Source organism: Parus major, chromosome 3 (genome assembly GCF_001522545.3).
Source record: "Parus major isolate Abel chromosome 3, Parus_major1.1, whole genome shotgun sequence".
Classification (NCBI taxonomy): Eukaryota; Metazoa; Chordata; class Aves; order Passeriformes; family Paridae; genus Parus; species Parus major.
Window position 1 is genome coordinate 98,727,972 of NC_031770.1, and position 21,058 is coordinate 98,749,029.

The 21,058-nt window shown below is 41.6% G+C and overlaps 1 protein-coding gene across 4 annotated transcripts in view; it reads right to left on the bottom strand.

The window, feature by feature from the left end:
* Window positions 1-14,768: 14,768 nt before the first annotated feature.
* NOL10 (nucleolar protein 10) overlaps window positions 14,769-21,058 on the bottom strand; it is a 53,470-nt gene continuing 47,180 nt past the window's right edge. For all 4 annotated transcript variants that reach the window (XM_033513064.1, XM_033513063.1, XM_015621120.3 and 1 more), the window contains one exon: window positions 14,769-19,599. In XM_033513064.1, coding sequence (XP_033368955.1) covers window positions 19,480-19,599 — 120 coding nt within the window. In that variant the 3' untranslated portion in view covers window positions 14,769-19,479. The remainder of the gene's footprint in view (window positions 19,600-21,058) is intronic.

The following is a 21,058-nucleotide window of genomic DNA, read 5'->3' on the forward strand; positions in this document are numbered from 1 at the left end:
TCCTGTGTCTGGATGCACATTCAGTTTCTTTGTGCAGACCTTCACTGGGGTTCCAGGACTGCCCCGGCCTCCAGGACTGTCCCAGGTGAGCTTGTGACCCTCTGCGCATTGGAGCTCGCACAGGTAAAATTCCTGCTGCCTTCCAGTGGTGTCTGCATTTTCACAGCGTACAAAACAAACAGATCCCCACTGGCATGAAGAGGCCTTTCTGCCAAAAGGCTCAATCACAGGAGCAGTCTCATCGGCCTTGCGGGGGCCGATCCGATGAGTAAGGACTAGTCCCATGAGTAAGACCCACGGGACTGGACGCAGCTTGTCATTCATTCTTCAAGTGCGTGCAGGCCTGCTAAAGCTGACCTATAAATTGGGAAAGAACACAAGCAGTAATGGGTATACTGTCCTCTCTTCTAAGGCAAATCCTGGGATGCCTGAGGCATCTTTCCTCTTCTTTCCCATCAAATTTCCTTGGTTCCTCCAGGAGGCCGCAAACTTGGGTTTTGTGGCCCTTGATTGAAATGAGAATATAATCTGATAATTTAGAAGAGCCCCACCAATTTCCCAAACACTGCTTGCTCTCCTTGCTTTATCTGGAGTCCCTCCAATGCACTAGTCAGCATGCTAAAGCCCTAACATGTACTTAGAAACAGTCTCCTTTAAAAAATGCATGCAAAAGTGTTAACACCAGCATGGTGAGAAGAGCCAGAGCAGGGGCAGCAGGCAGGCAACACCACTGGCTTTCCTCTGTTGAGATATTCCCTTTCATTTTTTGGAGTGAGAGCTGACCTCTTGTCAGAGCTCTTTGGATGAATCACTTTTCCTTTAGAAATGTTTTTACTGATTCTACAACTATGGAATAAACTCAGAGAAGGAGAGTTTGCTGGAGGGAGGTGTGTAATTCACCTTCCCTGCTCTTTCAGTAACTCATTCCCACAGGTACATTTACAGTAACATATGAGCACTGTGTGTGAGTAGAAACACAACTGTTGCTTCTGCAGTGTCAGCAGCACCAAATGTGAATGAGAAACAAACAAAAGCATGTTGTAAATGCTGGTTGAGCACAGAATGCCCTAAGATTGGAAGCACTGGAATTTGCCGTGTATTAAACCACAGAGAATATGTGTTTGCATTCTTCCTACGTATCTTGAATTGCTATTCTTAGATTCATTATCACCAAATAGCATATGCATGCAATATTATCATCATATTACCATCATATGATCAGCTCCTGGTTGTACACACAATCATTTAATTTCCTGATCTCTCTGAAATACCTTCTGCTACATGGCTGACACAGAACAAAACTGAAGAGAGAAAAGATCAGTGAGGACACTGACCTAGTAAAAGGTTTGCTGAAGCCAGTCTGTTTACCAGGGATTACTACAATGTGCTGATTAAAGAGATTATGATTATCTCTTTCTAAGAGATTTATCTGCTGTGATTGTGTGTACATAAATGCTTCACTGCAAGCAGCTAGAGGAAAAGCTGTAGTCAGATAGTACCAGATCCACAACCAAAGTATTTGGGATAAGTAGTAGAAAATCTCTTAGGAAGTAAAGAATATCTAGCCAGATGCCACTGAATCTTGGCTGGGAAAGATGAATATTTCATCTGATAAAGCCAGTGCCCAATCTCCATCTGGCAACTACTGGCAAAACTCCAGTGACTGGCTGAAGAGCTGGCCTACATTCAGCAGAAATCCCATCTTTCCCTTCTGCTTCTGAAATACACAAGGCAGAAGTCAGGAAACCTAGCAAAGAGTCAGAAGTGAGCCAATGGCTCATGTGGGTTAAGGTGGACTGCCATAAATCAGCTTTCAGATTAGGCTTCGAGAAACCCTCTGGGACTACAATGACGCAAGATGCCACGCACACAACACAGCTGTGGCAGGTCATAGCCAACCTATAGTGCTGCAGACGTGAAAAAGGGGGGAAATCCAGACACACACCTTTTTACAGAATTATTAGTCCATGTATTACCTAAGCTTAAAAAAAAAAAAGAATTAAAAATTGTTTGAAAATTAAAGGTCAAACAGATGTGATGTCAAATTCACATCAAGTAAAAATCTCAAGAGACTCCATGGCTGACCCTGAAGGGGCAGAAGGGCCACCCCAAGTGATTTGGATGCAGGCAGCCAGGGCAGAGATTCTGGCAGTGGCTCCATGCTGCCCTGATGGAGCAGCTGCAGCTCCACGACATAAGTTCCTCCAGCAAAGCTTTCCCTGTGAGCAGGATGCTTTCACAGTTGATTGCTACTCTTGGAGTCACTGGGGGATGGAACTGCTTAAATTGGGGTGTTGCAAAAACTGTGACTTCAGAGCAGACCCGTGACAGCCAGTTGTTTGTGATCATCTTTTCTGGCATTGCTACATGGAAAAGGTCTCCTTTAACTCCAGGCTCTGGCAGAACATCTCTAACAAATTTAGCCACAGTGGTTCAAGGCATCCCCTTTTATCTTGCAGCACATCCAGACAGATGGGGCTCACAAGAGCACCCCAGCTGCCCAGCCCATGCACAGGGGATTAGCCTGTCACACACACAGGCACTGAGACCAGCTGAAGGCACCACACTCTGCCACCATGTCACCTCATCCATTGCCTGACAGTCTGGGGGGATGGCAACGGGGAGAATGGTGCTGCAACATGATTTAGTGACCAAAATCACCCTGGCCAAGCCAAGAGCTGCAGTGCACACTGCTTGCTGATGGAGGTATGGCAACATGGTGTTCACAGTGCCCCCAGCTCCTAGAGAGTCACACCAGGGAGGGGTCACCCACAACAGAGGTCACTGACAGCCCAAGAAGCAGCAGCCACATTCATTATGAAAGAAAAGCAGCCAGACAGCCAGAGGAAATGTCAGTGATCATCTTCAGTGCAGCATTCCAGTTCTCACCTCAGGAGAGATGGAAAGATAGATCTTAGGTTCTCAGTTTCTAGACCTTGCTCCTATGCCTGTCTTTTAACACCTCTCTTTCCTGGGTAACCCTATCCAGCTGCCCCAGAGACAGGCTCCTCTTAGGCTGTGAATCTTGCTGGCAAGAGCGGTGCTACTCCAGCCTTGATCTGAGCTCTGGGACACAAGTCAGGTAAGGTGGTTTCAGACATAATCCTCTCGTCATCACTGATTTTCCTGTCTGCTTGCACTAACTGGTGGCAAGTCTCAGATGACCTGCACCACAGAGGGAATCAGTGTTCACCTTTCCCTTTCCAGACCCTTTCAACAGCCCCTACTTTGGACTTCTGTGTCCCCACAGCAGAGCATCACAGTAAATTCAGTTTCTACCCTTCCATGCTTGCCCAAATCTGTTCTCCAGAAGACCAAACTGTGGAACTTTATTTTCCTTGTGCTTGCACTGGTATAGAATATATCAACATCTGCTAGCAAGCCTTCTGATAAAAGGAGACCCTTGCAATAAGAGTTTCTATCACTGGATACAGAATTTTATTAGAATGAGAAAAAAACCAAATTATTGACACTCTTCTGCTTCTCTCCATGCTCCTGCTGGGTACATACCCAAATTACTCCCATCTGCCACCCTACTTAAAAATTTAAAAGCAGCAGTAATCCATAGATCCTTGCAACTATGATTAATTCTATCTGAGAAGGAAGAAAACCTCAGAATTCAATGAAGAAGTTACCACATACAAAAGAGATGTTGCCTAATAGTGGCAAGCTTTTATTTTATTAGAACTATAACACTGAAATTAGTCACTAATGTTTTGAGGTCTGCCTTTGATCTTAATAATATATGTGGTGAGAATTGGACAAATTGGTAATTGTCTCCAGCTGGAGACAAAGCAGTTGGAGGAGAAGCCATTTCAGGATCCTCTCTAGTTGCTTAAGTAAATCCTAGGATTAGGAACATGCAAATTTTACTGGGGGAGGGAAGAGAGAAGGGACTTGCAGTGCCGAACAGAAAAATGAACAAAAAATATTGTAGGTGGGCTAGGAACTGAAAATGTTTGATTTTAATTGATTCCAAGAAAATGGAAAATTCAATTTCTCCCTGTTCTGTCTGCAGTGAAAGCCAAAAGCTGGTTCACGGGTGCAGTTTGCAAACCTATCCAAAACTTTTGTTGTAGCTAGGACAGAGAGAAAGAAGAGACATAACGGCGAATTGGCTCTGGAAGTCTCCTCTGCTGTATGTATGGGTACAAATGAGTAATGCTTCACAATGGGATCTTTGAACCATAGGCTGTAGAACCCTTGTTTCCTTCTGCAGTCCAAGCTGAAATTTTGTGTAAAGGACACCTGTCCTGCTTGCTGAGCAAGGTGAGCCCTATCCCTAAAATGTCTTGTTGCTCAGGGCTGTAGACATGTAGACTTCTCTAGCCAGCTTGTGCAGGAGACAACAGTTTTCTGGCCTGTTGTGAGTGATACCTGAATCCTTTAAGAGTCCTGCCTAAAAAATCTGCAGAGTTCTGGTCAGAGTTTAAACAGGTCAAAACTACACTTTTAAACAGAAAAAATCAGAAGTACCTTTGGAACAGCAGAGATTATGTCCTGTCAGGCTCTATTTTCCAGCAGGATGACAGAAATACCACCTTCGAGACTACTAGCAGTAAAAATGTCATTCTTCCAATCAGATTTTACTCCACAAACTCATCCCTTACAGTCTAATTTTTTGCTCTATGCCTGCATTTCATAGAATTATGGAATAGTTTGGGTTGGAAGGAACCTTTGGATGATCTAGTTCCTAGAGACTCCTTCCATCAGACCAGGTTGTTTAAAGCCCCATCCATTTAATGAATGAAAAATAACAAAAATAAACAAATGAAACTCTCTAATCACTTCAGATGTTATCAGCAACAGTTGAAAACAAGCTGGAAATATTTTCATTTGGTGCTCTGGTTTCAAAAGTATTAGGGAAAGATCTTGTATAGGAAAAGGAGAGGACTTGTAGAAGCAGAAGGCATTTGTGGACTGCAGGGAGCTGTTCTCAATTTTTACTTGTAAAGCATACTTTAATGTAACTACACTGAAGTGGTTGTGCTTCACAGACTGGGTGTTACTCATATGTGGTAGACACCATGAGGCTGACTTGGGCAGGAGCCATCAAACACTTCGGACTGCTCAGCCTCATAACATGCATGATATGGCCATGGAAAGCATCTTCAAGTTTCTTCACCTAATACCTAGTCTGAGCCTGGAAGCTATTTTGCCTCTGAGGAGGGATTTCCAGGCTTGGGTACTTATGGTTACATGCAGCTCTAGTCTTCCAGACTTAAGGCCAATGACCACTACTGAAAGTTAGAGGTTCAGCAACTTTCCTGGCAATAGTACTTGTCTGTTAATAAACAGGAGACTTCAGAGTAAGACCCTGAGAGGGAAAAAAACCTTATAGTTCATATAAATCTTCAGGTATTTTTAAAGAGGACATAAGGCAATATGCACGAATCCACTGTTTGCTTATACCTTTCTTATTGTGATGTGATTTGCAAATGCTAGTTCTTGCTCTGCTCTTCAAATTCCTTGTGAGCTCAATTCACCTCTGTAATTGCAAGTATATAATTTTTTTTTTTTTCTTTTTGTTTTGCTCCCAGCTCTTCAAGTCCCTTGTCCATTTTCAGTGGTATCTGGAAGAACTGGTATTGTTGGGGCAGACAGAGCAGGAAGGATACTCAAGTCAGTGGTAACTTCCCCAATCCATTGTTCTTAAAGAATGTGCATTCTGAAATGCATGGGCATCAGCACCTGCACCCTGCATATCACTACAGAGACCTGTGGGTTGGCTTACAGTCCAAAACCACCATATTACCAAAAGGAGAAACAAAGAGCAGGGATGAGGCTGATATCAGTCCTGTAAGCCTATTCATGTTCTGCCCTTTTTCCCATGGAAAGCTCATGGGACAGATGTGTTGTGAAACTGCTCCTTAGATGTTTCATCTGGATCATCACCACCTCTGCTGTGATGATATAACAGCAGCTCGTTCCTACAGGCTCAATGGTGCCAATTTGTTTCTCCCAAAGCTTGGAAGAACCTCATTCTGCCCCTTGCACTCTGCTGTGGGTATGCTGCCAGTAACACACCAGACTGACACAATGTTGGCTCCAGCACCCACAGACCCTGCTTCTAGCTCAGCCTGGCTTTGGAGCCACATCTCAGAGTGTCTGGGCTGGTGCACTTCTGGGGTGTGACTTACCCTCCACCTCCACTGTGATTCCAGTGGTGAGGGGACTGCACATCTGCTGCTGACTCTGTCCTGTTTCAGCCTTTCTAGCCCTTTAGCTCCCAGGACCCCTTTCTGCCATGTCCTGATGAGAATCCAGAGGTGGGAAGGGGAGAGGTAGGCACTTTTACTGTTTCCATAGAATTGCAGGAAATGGGACAAAGTGACTTTTGGTGGATCCTGAGCGTAGTATCACTTCTGGAGGAGGATAAGCTCTACCTATCCTGTATCACTTAGGTGTTTAGCTAATCTATTCCTAAGTGCCTGTCACGGAAATCTCACAACCTTTGGTCCCCTCACAGACAACTGTAGGCAGAGCAAAGTTCCCTGCTCCATAGCAGATATGTAAGGAAAGGCATAAGGAACAGGCCAAGTACAGAGCGAGCTTCTCTACAAATGCTTCCAGCTTGTAGCAATCACTGAAGGTTTCTTCAGCTGGAGACAGCATCCAGGCTCTGAGGTACAGTAAAGCTCAGTAGATATCTCACCCCTTCTAGGACTAATACCTATAGCTGGCCTCCATAATAGCCTAAGGTAGCTGGTCTCACAATGTACATGTTTATCATACATGCAACTCTACATGTTTGTCTTAAACCTGCTACCTGATAATTTTATTTGATAGTATGTGGATCTTACATCATGAAGAATACTTAGTAGTTTTGCAACCTTCCTTTACAGACCATTCTAACCATTTTATAGGCTTCTATGATATGACAACTCAGCTGTCTCTATTGCCAAGCTGAGGTGTTCCCCACTATTTCATTTGCAAGGAAGCTCTTCATTTTGTTATAAAAAATGCTGTTTCTCTTCAGTTCATAATTGTACCTCAGCCTTTTTCATAGTTAGATGACCAGAACTCAACCTGATAGCCACAGTACAGGAGCTATTGAGGCTTATGTATAGTGCAGATACTAATTACTTCTTTTTATATTCCTCTCCTCTCATTTCTGGTAACTTTGGACTCTTGCTGAATCCATGATTTCAGACAACTTTGTCCAAGATCTTTTCTGAATACCAGTAATGAGCTGAGAGCTCACTGTTGTGACCCTGCAGCTGACTGTCCATATTACTTTGCAGAGCTGATGTGCCACTGCCATGTCACATCATGTCACACTGACAGCTGTCACTTTGTTTTCTGTTCAAGTTTACTGAATTGTCCTACAGCTCTGTGCAGCCTTCTTTATTTTTTATTTTTTCCTGGTTGATGATTTATCTTTCCAAATCAGTTGCAAATACATGGATGTGCACAAGGTCCCTGGGAACACCCACACTCCCCTTTTCCTGTCAGAGAAGCTGCCTATTGACTGCAACCCTTTCTTTCCTGTCTATAACAATTTATGACCCCACAGGAGGACCTCTCCTCTTTACCCCCTGAGAACTGACAGAAACCAAACCTATGTTCCAAGCAAAAGGTAAGGTATAGTATTAAGAGATTTTCAGAAAGCCAAGTAATTTGAATTGCTGGCATATTTACAGATATCTCAAACATGGGATATCTTCTGTACAGTTAACAAATAGCTCAGGACTTAGTCTGGAAAAGAGACAACTGAAAAGGGTCATGGAAGAAATCTGCAAAATCAGAAGCATTGTCACAAAGAGGATGAGAAGCAAACAGCTGCCTCACTGTTTCCTCAGAGCCAACAGCAGGAACGAAGCTCAGGTGAAGCCACGGAGCCCGGCACAGCATTAGCAGTAGGAAGTGTCACACCACTGCAGTGGCAGTAGATTTGTGGAATCTCAAGGGGAAGCTGGAAGAGTACAGAGAAATCATTTCCAGCTAAGGCTCTTCCCAAGCTAAATGGTGCTGGTGCTGTTGAGTAATAGGTAGAAGGTGCTGCTGTAGGAAAAAGTCACATGTCCAGGTCAATATGAGCTAAACCAAAACTATACATTGCTCAAAGAAAAATCACATGAAAGAAAAAACAGCTCATCTGATGTTGCAAATGTTCACAGCATTTTTGCCTTTCCCCAGGTGCTCTGTCAGTTTGCAATCCCACTACCCTTGTCTAATCCTACAACTATGGAAGAAACCTACACAGTCACCTTCAGATGCTGAAGCTGTTCTCTGAGGGAAACTCTAAAGCCTTATACATATAAAAGCCAACCAAAAATGGCATTTAAGACCTAACTTATTCCTGACTGTGGCTCCAGTTATCTTTGTGAGCTGGATCCAGAGGGTTTCAAGGGCACATACCACACAAAAGTAGACTGCTGGTCTTCTTTAGCTCAGAAGTAAAATAGGAGAAAAAAATCCCAGTGTATTGTTCTGATTCTTTATAAATATTTTTAAAGATTCTCTTTTATTCCTCACTAATTGTATCTTCCAGAGAAAAGGGTGTCTTCGGTTTAAATCATTAGCAACAACAACTGGGGACAGGGATGTTTTGACAAATACAGTCTCTAATTATATCACCAATTTCAGAGCAGGGAATGCAACTTTTTTCCCTACCTTCTGTTTAAGGCAGAATTTATTTGAATTTAACCACTTTTCTGGTGTATGGTGTGCCCTACTGTCAGGAAATTAAAGATGTAGACAGTCTTGTCCATCAGAGCAGACCAAAATTTTAGCTCCTTGCCACAGCAGTTAAGACAGTGCTCTGACAAAAACAGTCTGTGGATTTGAAAACTTTCACTATCTAGAATAATCGGATCATGGAATAATTTGGGTTGAAAGGGTCCTTTAAAGGTCACCCAGTCCAACCCCCTGCCACAAGCCTGGGACATCTTCAACTAGATCAGGTTATTCAGAGCTCCATCCAACCTGACCTTGAATGATTCCAGAGATGGGGCATCCACCACCTCTCAAGACAACCCATGCCAGTGTTTTATCCCAGTCATTGTAAATAACTTCTTCCTTATATATGATCTAAATCAATCCTCTTTCTGTTTAAAACCATTACCCCTTGTCCTATTTCCATGGACTCTGCTAAAATGTTTGTCCCCATCTTTCCGCCTCTGTCCTACCTTGTTCTTCTGAGACATCGTCCTCATCTCATCTCTTCTGATTTTGGGAAAAACCACAACACAAACATTGAGAATGTGTGTGAAGTGATACAAGAGCAGAAATCTTACACAGCTTTCAGCGTTTTCCCTGCAGCCTCATTCCAGTTTGGAAAATTATTTAGCAACCAGGAAGTGGGTTTGTGAAAAGCATACAGCAGATCTGATTTCCCAAACAGAGCACCCTGCTAGACTTTGGCCTCTGAGGCAGAGGAGAAACCATGGTCTGCTCTCCCCAGCCACCATTAGGGGCCAGGGCAGCAGCTCTGAGAGCCAGGGAGTTCTAACACCTACACAGCCACTACCCCTTACCCCAGCATGACGGACTTCTTCCCCTCAACAGCACCCAGACCGACAGGCAACCAGTAAGCCAGGCAGCACCTTGCCATTGTCACAGTAAATATACAGCCAACATCATCTCAGTACAGGTAATGCTCCTCCAATGCCAGCAAGAGTGTGTCTTGCACAGAAGATGCAGAGCCAACCCCAGTGTTTTGGAAGGAAGCTGCATAGATGGGAAAGACAAGATCTGCAGGTGGAACAAAAGCCCAAACAAAATGAATTGAAAAGATTATTCAGTAACAGTTCAAAGCTTGCATGTGGGATGAATGCTTGATAATTCTAATAAATGCTTCAGTAATAGTTCATCCTGTGCAATGGGTTCTCTGTAATGAATGCAAACAGCATCCATGAGAGCCAATAAAATTATCTACCAGTCATTCAGATTACCTCTCTCTGCCTTCAGGTAGTTATGCATCCAAATAAGAACTTTCAATTGAGAGAAAATGATCACATGCTAGTTCAGTTCACCCGAGATTCAGGACTGTTGTTGAGGGATTTGGAGCATGGCACCACAGCTCACTCACATGTTATCACTGCTTCCTCAGTTAAAATACATGAGAGCCCATTGACATAGCAATTTCCCTCCCTCCGTGCTTGAAATCCACATGCAAAACAGTGTTAAAAAAAACTGATTAGCTTTCAGATTTCTTGCTTTGAGGCATTTACATCATCTGATTTAGAAACTGACTGAAGTTCTCCAGAATAGTTACTGTCCCTTGTGTATTTATGTCCTTCTGCCTTAAGGCTTAATACTCCTTTCTCTGAACCTAGTGACCAATTTTACTTTTATAGACCCTTAATACTTATAGAAGAAAGTTAAATCTCCTATGGAAAGTTTTGATTCTATCACTTTTCTGCTAGGTGGTGAGGAACACTGCTTAGGATCCACTGGGAGCCTGAGGTACCTTGCTGAAATACTGAAGATATTTGTAGATACCCCAGCACTGACATTCAGAAGGCTTTCAAGAAAGAGCAAGTAGATTGCTCAGAGAATGCACAGTAGAGGGAAGGCTGGAGACATGGATGCTGCCAAAATCTGAGGACAGCCTTGTCCTGGCAATTTCTGAGCTGTGTTCAGAGATTTGGGCACACCTGAACTATGAGCATGCCTGCAGGCCAGTCACAATTCTTGTCTTAGCCAAGAAGTAGAAAATTTAACCTGTGGGAGTAACACAAGCTCATAAAGTAGAAATTGGTTGGCTGTACAAGTACTTTAGACAGTAACAGCTCCTTAAGCCCATATAGTTCTTCTGCCTGTTTTGTATCTTGAAGTTAGTTGTATAGGTGCCCTAAAATGCATTACTCAGTATGGTGAGCTAGATGAAGAGATAGATGAAGTAAGCCAGAAGTAGGGGTGTCCCAAATTCAGAAGCTCCAAGGCTTTCTGTGATTAAGAAATCATTTCCAGTTAGCTCCTATCTGTTAGTTGTCACCAAATTCCAACACTAGGGAAAAACAGCATTGATAATAATTTTCATTTCTACTATTCCTACTTAGTGCAGAAATTGTTTTGCTGTTAAAATTTACCAGCTACAGACAGACTGAAAAAATGAAGAGGTTGTCTATCAGTGGCAGGTTGAGCCTGGCTGGATGCCAAATGCCCCAAAGCTCCTCTATTACTCCTCTAGTCTCCCTCAGCTGGACAGGGAGGAGAAAAGTGTCAAAAACATGCCTACATAGGAGGAAGGGAAGATTAAAAGGGTTCAGATACTCCAGCACTTTAGCCCTTGTGATTAGATACTGCCCAAATATCTAACCCCCAATAATTCCAGATGTTGCAAGGGATGGGGGGCAGCAGAATCAGCAAAAATGTTTGAAAGTGTTCACATTACTACCTAACTAGCTGTACCAGCCTTGCCATGCTGGCTGGAGGAATCCAGTTTCTAAAAGACCCTGAAGTGAAAGAAACCACACCAGGTCAGGACAGGACTGCACCATCTAGGAGAAAATGGCAATAAAATTAAACATTGAAAGTTTTCACTGAAAACCCCAAATCAAAGCAGACTAGTTTCAGCTCCTGAAAATTTGACATTTACATTGTTAAACTCTTTTTTTTAATTGGAAAATGTTTTTGCCCAAATCTCAAATTATTTTCCATACCTCCTCTCTCCCTTTCTTTCCAGCTCCTTTACTGACTGCCTTACTAAACAGGGACTTTTTCTAAGCTGCTTCCTCCTATGAGAAATTCCTTCAGTTTCATGGGAAGGGGCCTTTGAAAAGCTCTGATTCTCCCAGATCTTCAGAGGCAAGGGAAAACAAATGTTACAACTGACACTACAGGTCAATTACTGTGATTAAGAGGAAGCATCAAGGCAGACATCCACACTGGAGCATTACTTTCTAGAAATCATTTCAGTAGTCATCATGCACACAGCATTTAAGAAGGGAAAGAGAGATCCTCTGGAAGGAAGGAGCCACCTGCCCTGACTGGTTGGTCATTTCATCCTGTAGCACCCTGAGGTGCAATGTTCTCTCTGCTTGGGAGTAAATCCTCCTTGCTTTGGTCACATTACATATCCAGCATATCCTGGCAGATGTGCCCTCACATCTATCCCAAATGCCATCACCAAAGCAAGCTTTCATTCCCACCACTCCAGGGACAACAAGCATTTCTTGAATACCTGACATAGCCTTGTGTCTCACCTCTGCTCTGGAGAAATTTCCATCTTCTTCCCGTTTTTAATTGGAACCTTTCATGGTTTGGGAGACGGATTACAGGAATAAAGTATTGTCACCTTTGAATTCTCCTGGTATAGCTGCCTCTGAAGTTACCAATCATTCTAATGCCTTCCCTTACTGGCTAAGTTGCAGATGAGTGACACCAGTCCCCAACTACAGGCACATGTGAGATGTTACACAATGCCTCTGGCTGTGTCTGTACTTGTAAACTGAACAGCGTCAGGTCCCATCCTAAGAACTGGAGAATGATCAGCTACACTCTTCTTCTCTACTGATACTTAAATTGCAGCAATGCAGTTACCATGGCATTGTGCAAAAGTGATTTGTTGAAACCTGTCTAAAATACCTCTGATAGAGGATATTTATTTGCTGTGGAGATTTGTTTAAAATATTACCTCATTTTCAGTGCCTTAGTGTCATAGTCCCATTGGGCAATCTACAATTTACATCTGGGAAAGGAGAAAAAGTACCTATGATGAAACTTCCCTTTTGATTCAGTTTACAAGAATATCAGCAGAACCTCAACAGACAAGATAATTACTTTTCACAACACTGTCACTTGCATAAAATATTAAATCCTCACAGGCAGGCTTATGGTCTTTTGTGACCCATGCTGTATGCACTCCACTTATGGCAATATTGTAACAGTTAAAAAAAAGAAGAAAATGCATCTACAGAAGAAATGCTGGTAAATGGAAAGGACATAATATTAATGATTGAAATCAGAAAAGTTATCATTTGGATGCTTTTGAACACTAAACATTTTGTGTAGTTGTACATAATGTAACTGCATGTATATAACTGTACATTGCATTTACACTAATGCTGCAGGTAAAATTCTTTTAAAAAAATATAAAACACACCAATACCAGTCAAAACACCCAGACCTTAGTGAAGGAGAGCTAGCAGTAGTAGATACACACAGAGCAGAAGTGGATTTTGGGGGGTTTAAAGCCTATTGCCAGTAAAATGAACAGGAGTGTGCACCAGCTCTCTGAATCCCCTCTGGTGCCACAGCTCTCTGTATTTTCAGGCTCACACAAATCCTTTCTGCTCAAAATGTGCCCTTACACAGCCAGTCTACTATTACCATTTTAGTGCTCATTCTCAAATCTGTGCTGCATCTGTACAAATTTGTACCAGAGATCCTGATATTAACAGAAGAAAGTGGAGCGTAGAGAGGCACTCCAGAAGAAAGAGCCAGATGTTCGAACAAGATAGTAAGTAGGAGAGAAAGTAGCTTTGGCAGAAAGTGCTGTAGGGAAGGGAAGGGTGGTTCCAGGAATTGGGAGTATAAATTCTGATTAGGGCTGGGCTGGTATTTCCCACTTCAACTGCCTAGTTTTCTTTTTAATGAGGAAATGGAATTTTTACTTTTGCCCCCAATCAATTAAGAACTGGAACAAGGACTTGCCTTCATAGGTAAGCTGACCCAAATCTCAGCATAACCCCACTGAATGAGAGCATTTCAACTTGTACCTGATCTTACTGCAAAATTATTGTCCTTCAACTCTAATTAAATATATCTGTCAAATGAAGTGCAGCACTCAATCCTTTTCAAAGAGTAAGATAAAAGTTACTGCTTTCTGAACATGTTCAGGGTAGATCTTCTCTTCTTGGATATGCTCCATAGTCTAAAACACTAAGCAAAAAACGTAAGTCAGAGATCCTGAAAAACAGTCAGGAACAGGCAGACACATTTCTGAATTTACACTAATATGGATGGTTTGGTTGTTGTGATTTTCATTGACTTGTACAAAAAGCCCACCTATTTTAGCTCTGCTGATACATGAGTGAAAACCAGTCTGTACCAGGGCATACTCACAACTATTTTGTATGGAAATGCCACTTACAGGACAAACACAAAGTAATGTGTCACTTTATCAATAAAATAAACTAGGCCCCAAGTAGATTAAGGATCTGAGTAAAATTAAAAAACAAAGCAGAGCCACTAATTTGGTCACAGGGCTGGAACATCTCTTATGAAGACAGGTTGAGAATTGGGGTTGTTCAGCCTCAGGTTCTCAGAGAGAGAAGGGTTGGGGTGACTTCAGAGCACCTTCCAATAGCTAAAGGAGGCCTTCAAGAGAGATGCAGAGGGACTTTGCACATGGGCATGTAGTGAGTGTAGAGACAGGACAAGGGAGAATGGCCTTAAGCTGAAAGGGGGTGGGTTTAAGTTAGATATTAGGAAGAAATTCTTTACTGTGAGGATGGTGAGGCACTGGCACACGTCACTCAGAGCATATTTGGACTCCCCATCCTGGTAGTGTTCAAGGCCAGGTTGGGTGGGGCTCTGAGCAACTTGGTCTAGTGGAAGGTTCTCTGCCCACGGACAAGGGGCTTGGAACTAGAACATCTTTTAAGCCCCTTCTACCCCAAATGAATCTATGATTCCATGACCTAGAGATCCTTTAAAATTCAGGAACTCCTTTTCTTCCAGTTACATAAACTGGAAGTGGTGCTAAACCTGATTATTTTCTGCAGGTTTTACTATAAACTGTTCATTTTCATGACAGGACTATCTAATATTCAACACAAAGAGTCAGCTGACGAATACAATGAGCTTTGAAATAGAGATAATGATCAAGAGGTAAAATTTATTAATAGATTTATGTGCTTCCATTCAGTTTAAAATCCCCATGCTTCTCAAGATCAGACAAAATATATTAGCTATGGAGACATGCCAAAAGAAGTACTTAATCTTTAAGAAAGATAAAAAGATAGAACTGAGTGATTCAGTGGAAGGATGAGACAAAGGGGGAAAATTACTCCAGTCAATTAACGATACATGTTTCCTCCTTATGCCCTGCAACATTCATAGAGTAATCAGGCTGGAGAGGTCCTCTAAAGTTCATTAAACCATTCCTCTTCCTCAGGGAAGGCACCACTACACCTGAAGGTACACAGACATCTATACCTGCAGATGTTTAATCCAACATCACAAGTCTTTTCGTGGACATTGCACAACCTCCCCAGGCAAGGAGATGCACTGCTTCACTGTACTCCTGCATCTGAAATATGGTCCTTTCTTCCTGAAATTAGATTATATTCACCATTTTCAAACCTGGAAACATGAATACAAATATAAAAGGCTGCTGCAAAACAAGATGGAGTAATCTGAAAACTGTTACATCCTCTCTCACAACTCCTGAAGCTGGACATCTCAAACCTGCTTTAAGCTCCATATATAAACCCCATGTGCATAATACATTTTACATGCACTTGCTATGTATTCAGGGTAATATTTAAAAATCACATTTCTTTTGTTCAGATATTAAAAACCAGCAGTGTGTGGTAAATCTTTTCACTGTTTTGTTTAAATTGGTAGATGTGCTTAATTTCAGACAATTATACCAGCCACAAGAACACAGAATGATTCTTGGCTTGGTAACAGAATTTTAGAAAGAACATTAGATAATTAGTTTTGGTTCAATGTTTGCTGAATGACTAATAGCTTAACTGATATAAATCATATTACCTGTGGAGTAAAAAAATACTGAAGTAGAGATGACACATCAGACCTAGATGATTCCTTTATCTCCTCGGCATTTCACTCACATTTAGCCACTATCTCTACATTTATTTATAGTGAGTTTTAAAAACTGATTCTCACCACTAAGTTCTAACATGTAAGAAACAATCGAGGTTTCCATGAAGGCTACAGCATCTGATCACACTTACCATAAGAGTATGAATCTTAAATGTCACAAAGGATGCCAGCAGAGGCTCAACTTCTAGGAACTGCAATTCTGGATAAATACTGATTCCTCCAGTATGGAAAATGAAGTGACCACTGACTGAAAAACATTATGAAACGCAGACTAACACTTGCCTGTTTAGGTTGCATGATGAAGTTAATTTATTTGCAATGATGTTGCATTAATATGCCAGCTTCTACTGAAACTTCCAATCTTCCCCAGACAGCTGTTCAAGAACAACTTTAACCTACTGTTAATCTGTTTAATCAGTTTAATCAGTTTTCTCAACAAGCTTCATGCCAGGTCCTTATGTGGATAGTGATGTGGATTGAGAACTGGCTGAATGGCAGATCCCAGAGAGTAATCAGTGGCACAGGCTCTACAGGCACAGGACAGTGGTGGCTGTCACGACTTGTGTCCCCCAAGGACAAGGGAATATTGAACAAGGTTCAGTATTGTTTAACTTATCAATGACTCGGATGAAGGGGCAGAAACCTGCTCAGCAAGTTCCCTGATGAAAACTAAGCTGTGAGGAGAGGCCAATACCCCAAAGGGCTGTGCAGCCCTTCAGAAGGACCTCAGTGGGTTCGAGAGAGGGGCAGAGAGGAACAGTTTCAAATTTAACAAAGGCAAATGCAGTGTCTTGCACCTGGGGAGGAATAACCCTGGGTACCAGCACAGGCTGGGGCTGGCCTGCTGGGAAGCAGCTCTGCAGAGAAGGACCTGGGGGTCCTGGTGGACAACAAGCTGTCCATGAGCTGGCAGTGACCTTGTGGCCAACAAGGCCAGTGTTGTCCTGGGGTGCATTAGGAAGAGCACTGCCAGCAGGTCCAAGGAGGTATTTAAAGTGTATCCCAACTTTCTTTGAGATGACATAAATGGCATACTAAGGGCAGTTGGCATGCACCTTTTAACAGTACAAAGCATATTCCTTTAATCATATAGGCTTCAGCCTAACTACATGATCAATACTATCACAATACTTACATTGTGAATGCAAGTGCATGAAAAGCAAAACACTCAGTCAGTCAGTCAGAAGAATCTCAAATCACAGGAAATACACTCATTTTAAGCTGGAAGTTAACCATTTCAAACTCAATGCATTACCACCCTACGGATCAACCACTGTGGGGACCAAGGGCCAATTACCAAATTCCCCATCCCTCATCCTTGGAAGGGTTGCAATAAGTAAAACCTACCAAGGCTAGGGTGAGAGAAGCCTTCTCCCCACAGGCCTTTGCATTCTCATGTTAATTAGTTCCTAGTTCCACTATCTCACTGGTCTGTTGGCCCTGACCACCCCTGTTCAGCCCCCACTTCTCATTTATGTATACCCCCTAAAATGTTCCCCCTTCCTTGAACCCCTATTGGCCCTGCTTTGGTGCATTGCCCTGCCTTGCCAATTCCCAATGGTTGTCCCTGTCCCTAACCCCTCCTATGCACCACTTTGCCCTACTCCCATTGGATCCTAGCCCTCTGAACCGCCCCCTCTTACCCTGTATATAAGCCTGGACCCTCAGCCTGTTTTTGTTCTTGTCCTTGGACCCCATTTGAGGCAATAAAAGCTTTTGGACACCCAAACAAGAACCTGTCCCGATATCGTTTTCCCGGTAGCTTTCCAGTAGTCTCTTGCCCCAGACCCGAGTGTGCAGGCAGCCTTGGGGACCTCAACGTAGCACGTTGCTACAAACCACATTTGGTTTTTTACTGCTCTTGACAGCCCACAGAATCGTTGCTGAAATACAGATGCCTTCAACCATAAATGCAGCTCTAGATCAAATATAATGGGATTTAGGCCCACCACAAGAAGGAGCAAACTCTGCCAAATTCCTGCTCTTACAATGCCAGTTCTGTCCATCAGTCCCCAACTCTCCCTGTACCAACCACGATGGAGGTCAGTTTCCACTGTTAACCTTTCCACATTGCTATAGCCCCAACTATGATGTACGCACATCAGAATTGCACACAGATACCTTCAGAGATAACATAATGCTCTGGGGGGAAGATGTTGCATTAGTACAAATTTTAACTTGCCACTGCATTTGGATTTCAAAGTCTTGAATATCAAAAGTCAAGACTCCAAAAAGAGGGACAAACCCCAAAGCAACCACAACTGCATTCACATTTTCTCAGTGCTTAAGGAGAAGTAATAATGGTACTTACAGCATGGTGAGACTGACATTGGAATACTGAATAGTTCTGTGCTAAATAAAAAGCATGAGAAGCTTATGGACAATGCAGAAATTTGACAGCTAGAGGTAAAAAACTAGGTATTGAGAGACTCATCCTTTAGTTGAATGCAAGGGCAGAGGTGATGACTACAATGTAAATTTTTAAAGATAATAGCAGGTGAAAGGGCCTTTTTAAACTAAAGGCATCAATACAGTTTAAAATCCCCATGAAAACATTAATCATCCGTTAAAATGAGAAGGAATTAAAGCAGTAAAATTAAGTCAGGAAGAAAAAAAAAATTATCCATGTGGCTAATTTTTCTATCATCTACCAAAAATAAAAAAATATGAGGCTATGAGAAACCAAGGCTTTTACTGAGGTAATTGCAAAGATTCTATAAATACTCTCCAAGAGACCTGACCATATTAATACCTCCCTGGTTTATAAAGCAAAACACTTAAGAACCTACGGGCCTCTTAAAAACATTTACAGTGATAGGGAGATTCACTAATTCTTGTTGGATCCAAAGTTCAGTTTTTTTTATCTACAAAAAGGCAATTTATAAAGGGTTTTAAAAAGCAATAAAAAGGTTCCCTTAGGATCAAAGGTAAAAATTTAATTTATTTGCTAAACAGTGACCTACTTAGGTTCAAGGATTTTTTTAACTTATTTAACTAAACACTTTTTTTTTAAGCATAGGATACTACTGGCATGGCCTAGAAGTGCTTGTTACATGAACATATGCCATTTGATCTATGTTGAATCATGGCTGGCTTTCCAAAACAGAAACATCAGGATCAGGTTTTATATTCACTAAATCTAAATTAATAGGACCCTTCTGTACACTTTGTACACTGGTGTGGAATCCTTACAGAAAGACTCAAAGGAACACAAATCAGGTTGTCCTCCTGACAACCATTTGCTACTAAAGGCAACCCAAGAATATAAAGCCAAAGTCAGTTTTTGAAAAATACAACTGTGTGTCATCCTTCAGGAACCAGAAAAATTTGTTGTGCCCTTGTAAAGATAAGCTTTTTAGACAAAATAACTTACTCTTGATCTTTTATCTAAGCAGTCACAAAGATTTCAGAAACTGAAACTAACAGCTCTTAAGTTAAATAAAAGACAAGCAGCCTCATTGTATACAGGAATTCTTATATAGAAAACATCCAGGGTTACACAATAACCAGTTGCTGGTCATTTCTGAACAAATACAGTTCACAATGGACCATATTCAGTGTCCTTTGGTCAGTACTTCCATAAACTTTTCAGTAATTAACACAAAGTTTAAGAAGTTCTGGTTTCGTGTTCAACAATGAATCAAAATCCAAATCCATTGGTACTGTGTCCCAGTTTGAAACAGCCCCTTTTTCAAATGAAAAATGAGGTAAAAATTTTCTTGAAAAAAATAATATAAATCAATGAAATAGTCGTCCTCTTCCACGTCTGCTCTTGAGATGACTGGCAGAACGCCGAAGAGTTTTCCTCTCTTGACGATGTAGTTTCTCAGCTTCCTGCTGTTTCCTTTGCTGCTCTGACTGGAATATTAAAACAGAAATAGACTCAGGTTCCTGTAAATTTACACATCATCTCATTATCCCAGGATGAATATATCAAGTCAGAATTCCATTAAGCAAATCTGGAAATGTTACCATTAGTTGCCCCACGCTATCTTGTGTCATACTGTGACTGTTAATTCTAGATACCATTAAGCATTATCATTCCAAGTTTTTCAGAGCAGATGTTTAACATAAAGATATTAATAATGCACTTCAGATAAAAAACAATGCTTAACAATACACTCCAGAATTTATGGTTAAATACCCTTAAGAACATCCATCCCAATTTGTGGCTACTCAGTATCTACTTTGGTTAACTAGTGTTTCCAGGTTTAATCACAGAATAGAAGCAGCTGAGTTGGAAGGGACCCACAGGTATCACTGAATCCAACCCCAGGCCCTAAGGAGTGTCCCTGGCCAGAATCACACTATGTGCCCAAGGGTATTGTCCAAATGCTTCTTGAAATCTGTCAGGCTTAATATTGCACAATTTAATTTTATAAAGACAGAACAATTAGTTAAATTTGCTGAAGCATACACGTTTCCTAAAATGTGCTCTTAGGAGTTATTGAAAGTGTTTGATATACTGTATGCAATTCTAGAAGGACTTTCTACATAGAATTTCAAATCTCTGCTCTTGTGGCACTTGCTCTATTAATGTTTCTTCTCATAATCAAAAAAAAGCTGGAAGATGTTATGATGTACCATGTAGATGAAATGGCTCTTACAGACACAAACTACTATTTTCTTTGGAAGACTAAAGCTTGTCTTTAAACTAAGCATAAACTGTAACTAGCAGACTTGAACTAGCCAATTTCAGGCAGATGTCCATGTCAAAAAGTATTCCAGTAATTCTAGCAATTTCAAGCAGCCCAGGATAACTGCACCAACAGTGTGACAGAATTCCCACTGTGGATGCCCCACTGCATCTCATTCTGTACCAACAGCATTCATGTCAACTCATCTCCCCCAGTCTCCCATGCACACACCATTTAAGCTGAGCTAGAGGTTTGCTTGCACGGACAGCATTTTGGCTGAGGTGAGATACAAACCAATTTACCAGATGTAGCGATCAGCCCATACTGGTATCAAGGCAGAAAAAGCTACTGGTCTTTAGACTTTGATGAAATTTATGAATTCCCATTTTCACTGCAAGTAGAACAACAAGAAATCCACTATTTGAAAATACAAGTAGTTTCTCTCTGTTGCCAGACCTTTTCTGAAAGTCTTGATGAATCCTACTTAGGTAAGAAGATATACACAGAGTCTGTTTATTTGAGAAAAGACTTTTAAGTCTTTGTTGTTCTCTTGATAGGAGAAAATATCTCCACTACAGATGCATTATTTTTCCTTAAAATAGATTTTAAAAAATCGTTTTAATGCAGATGATTACATGCACATATTTCAATAAAGCGGTATCATTAAACAGTCAGGAAAA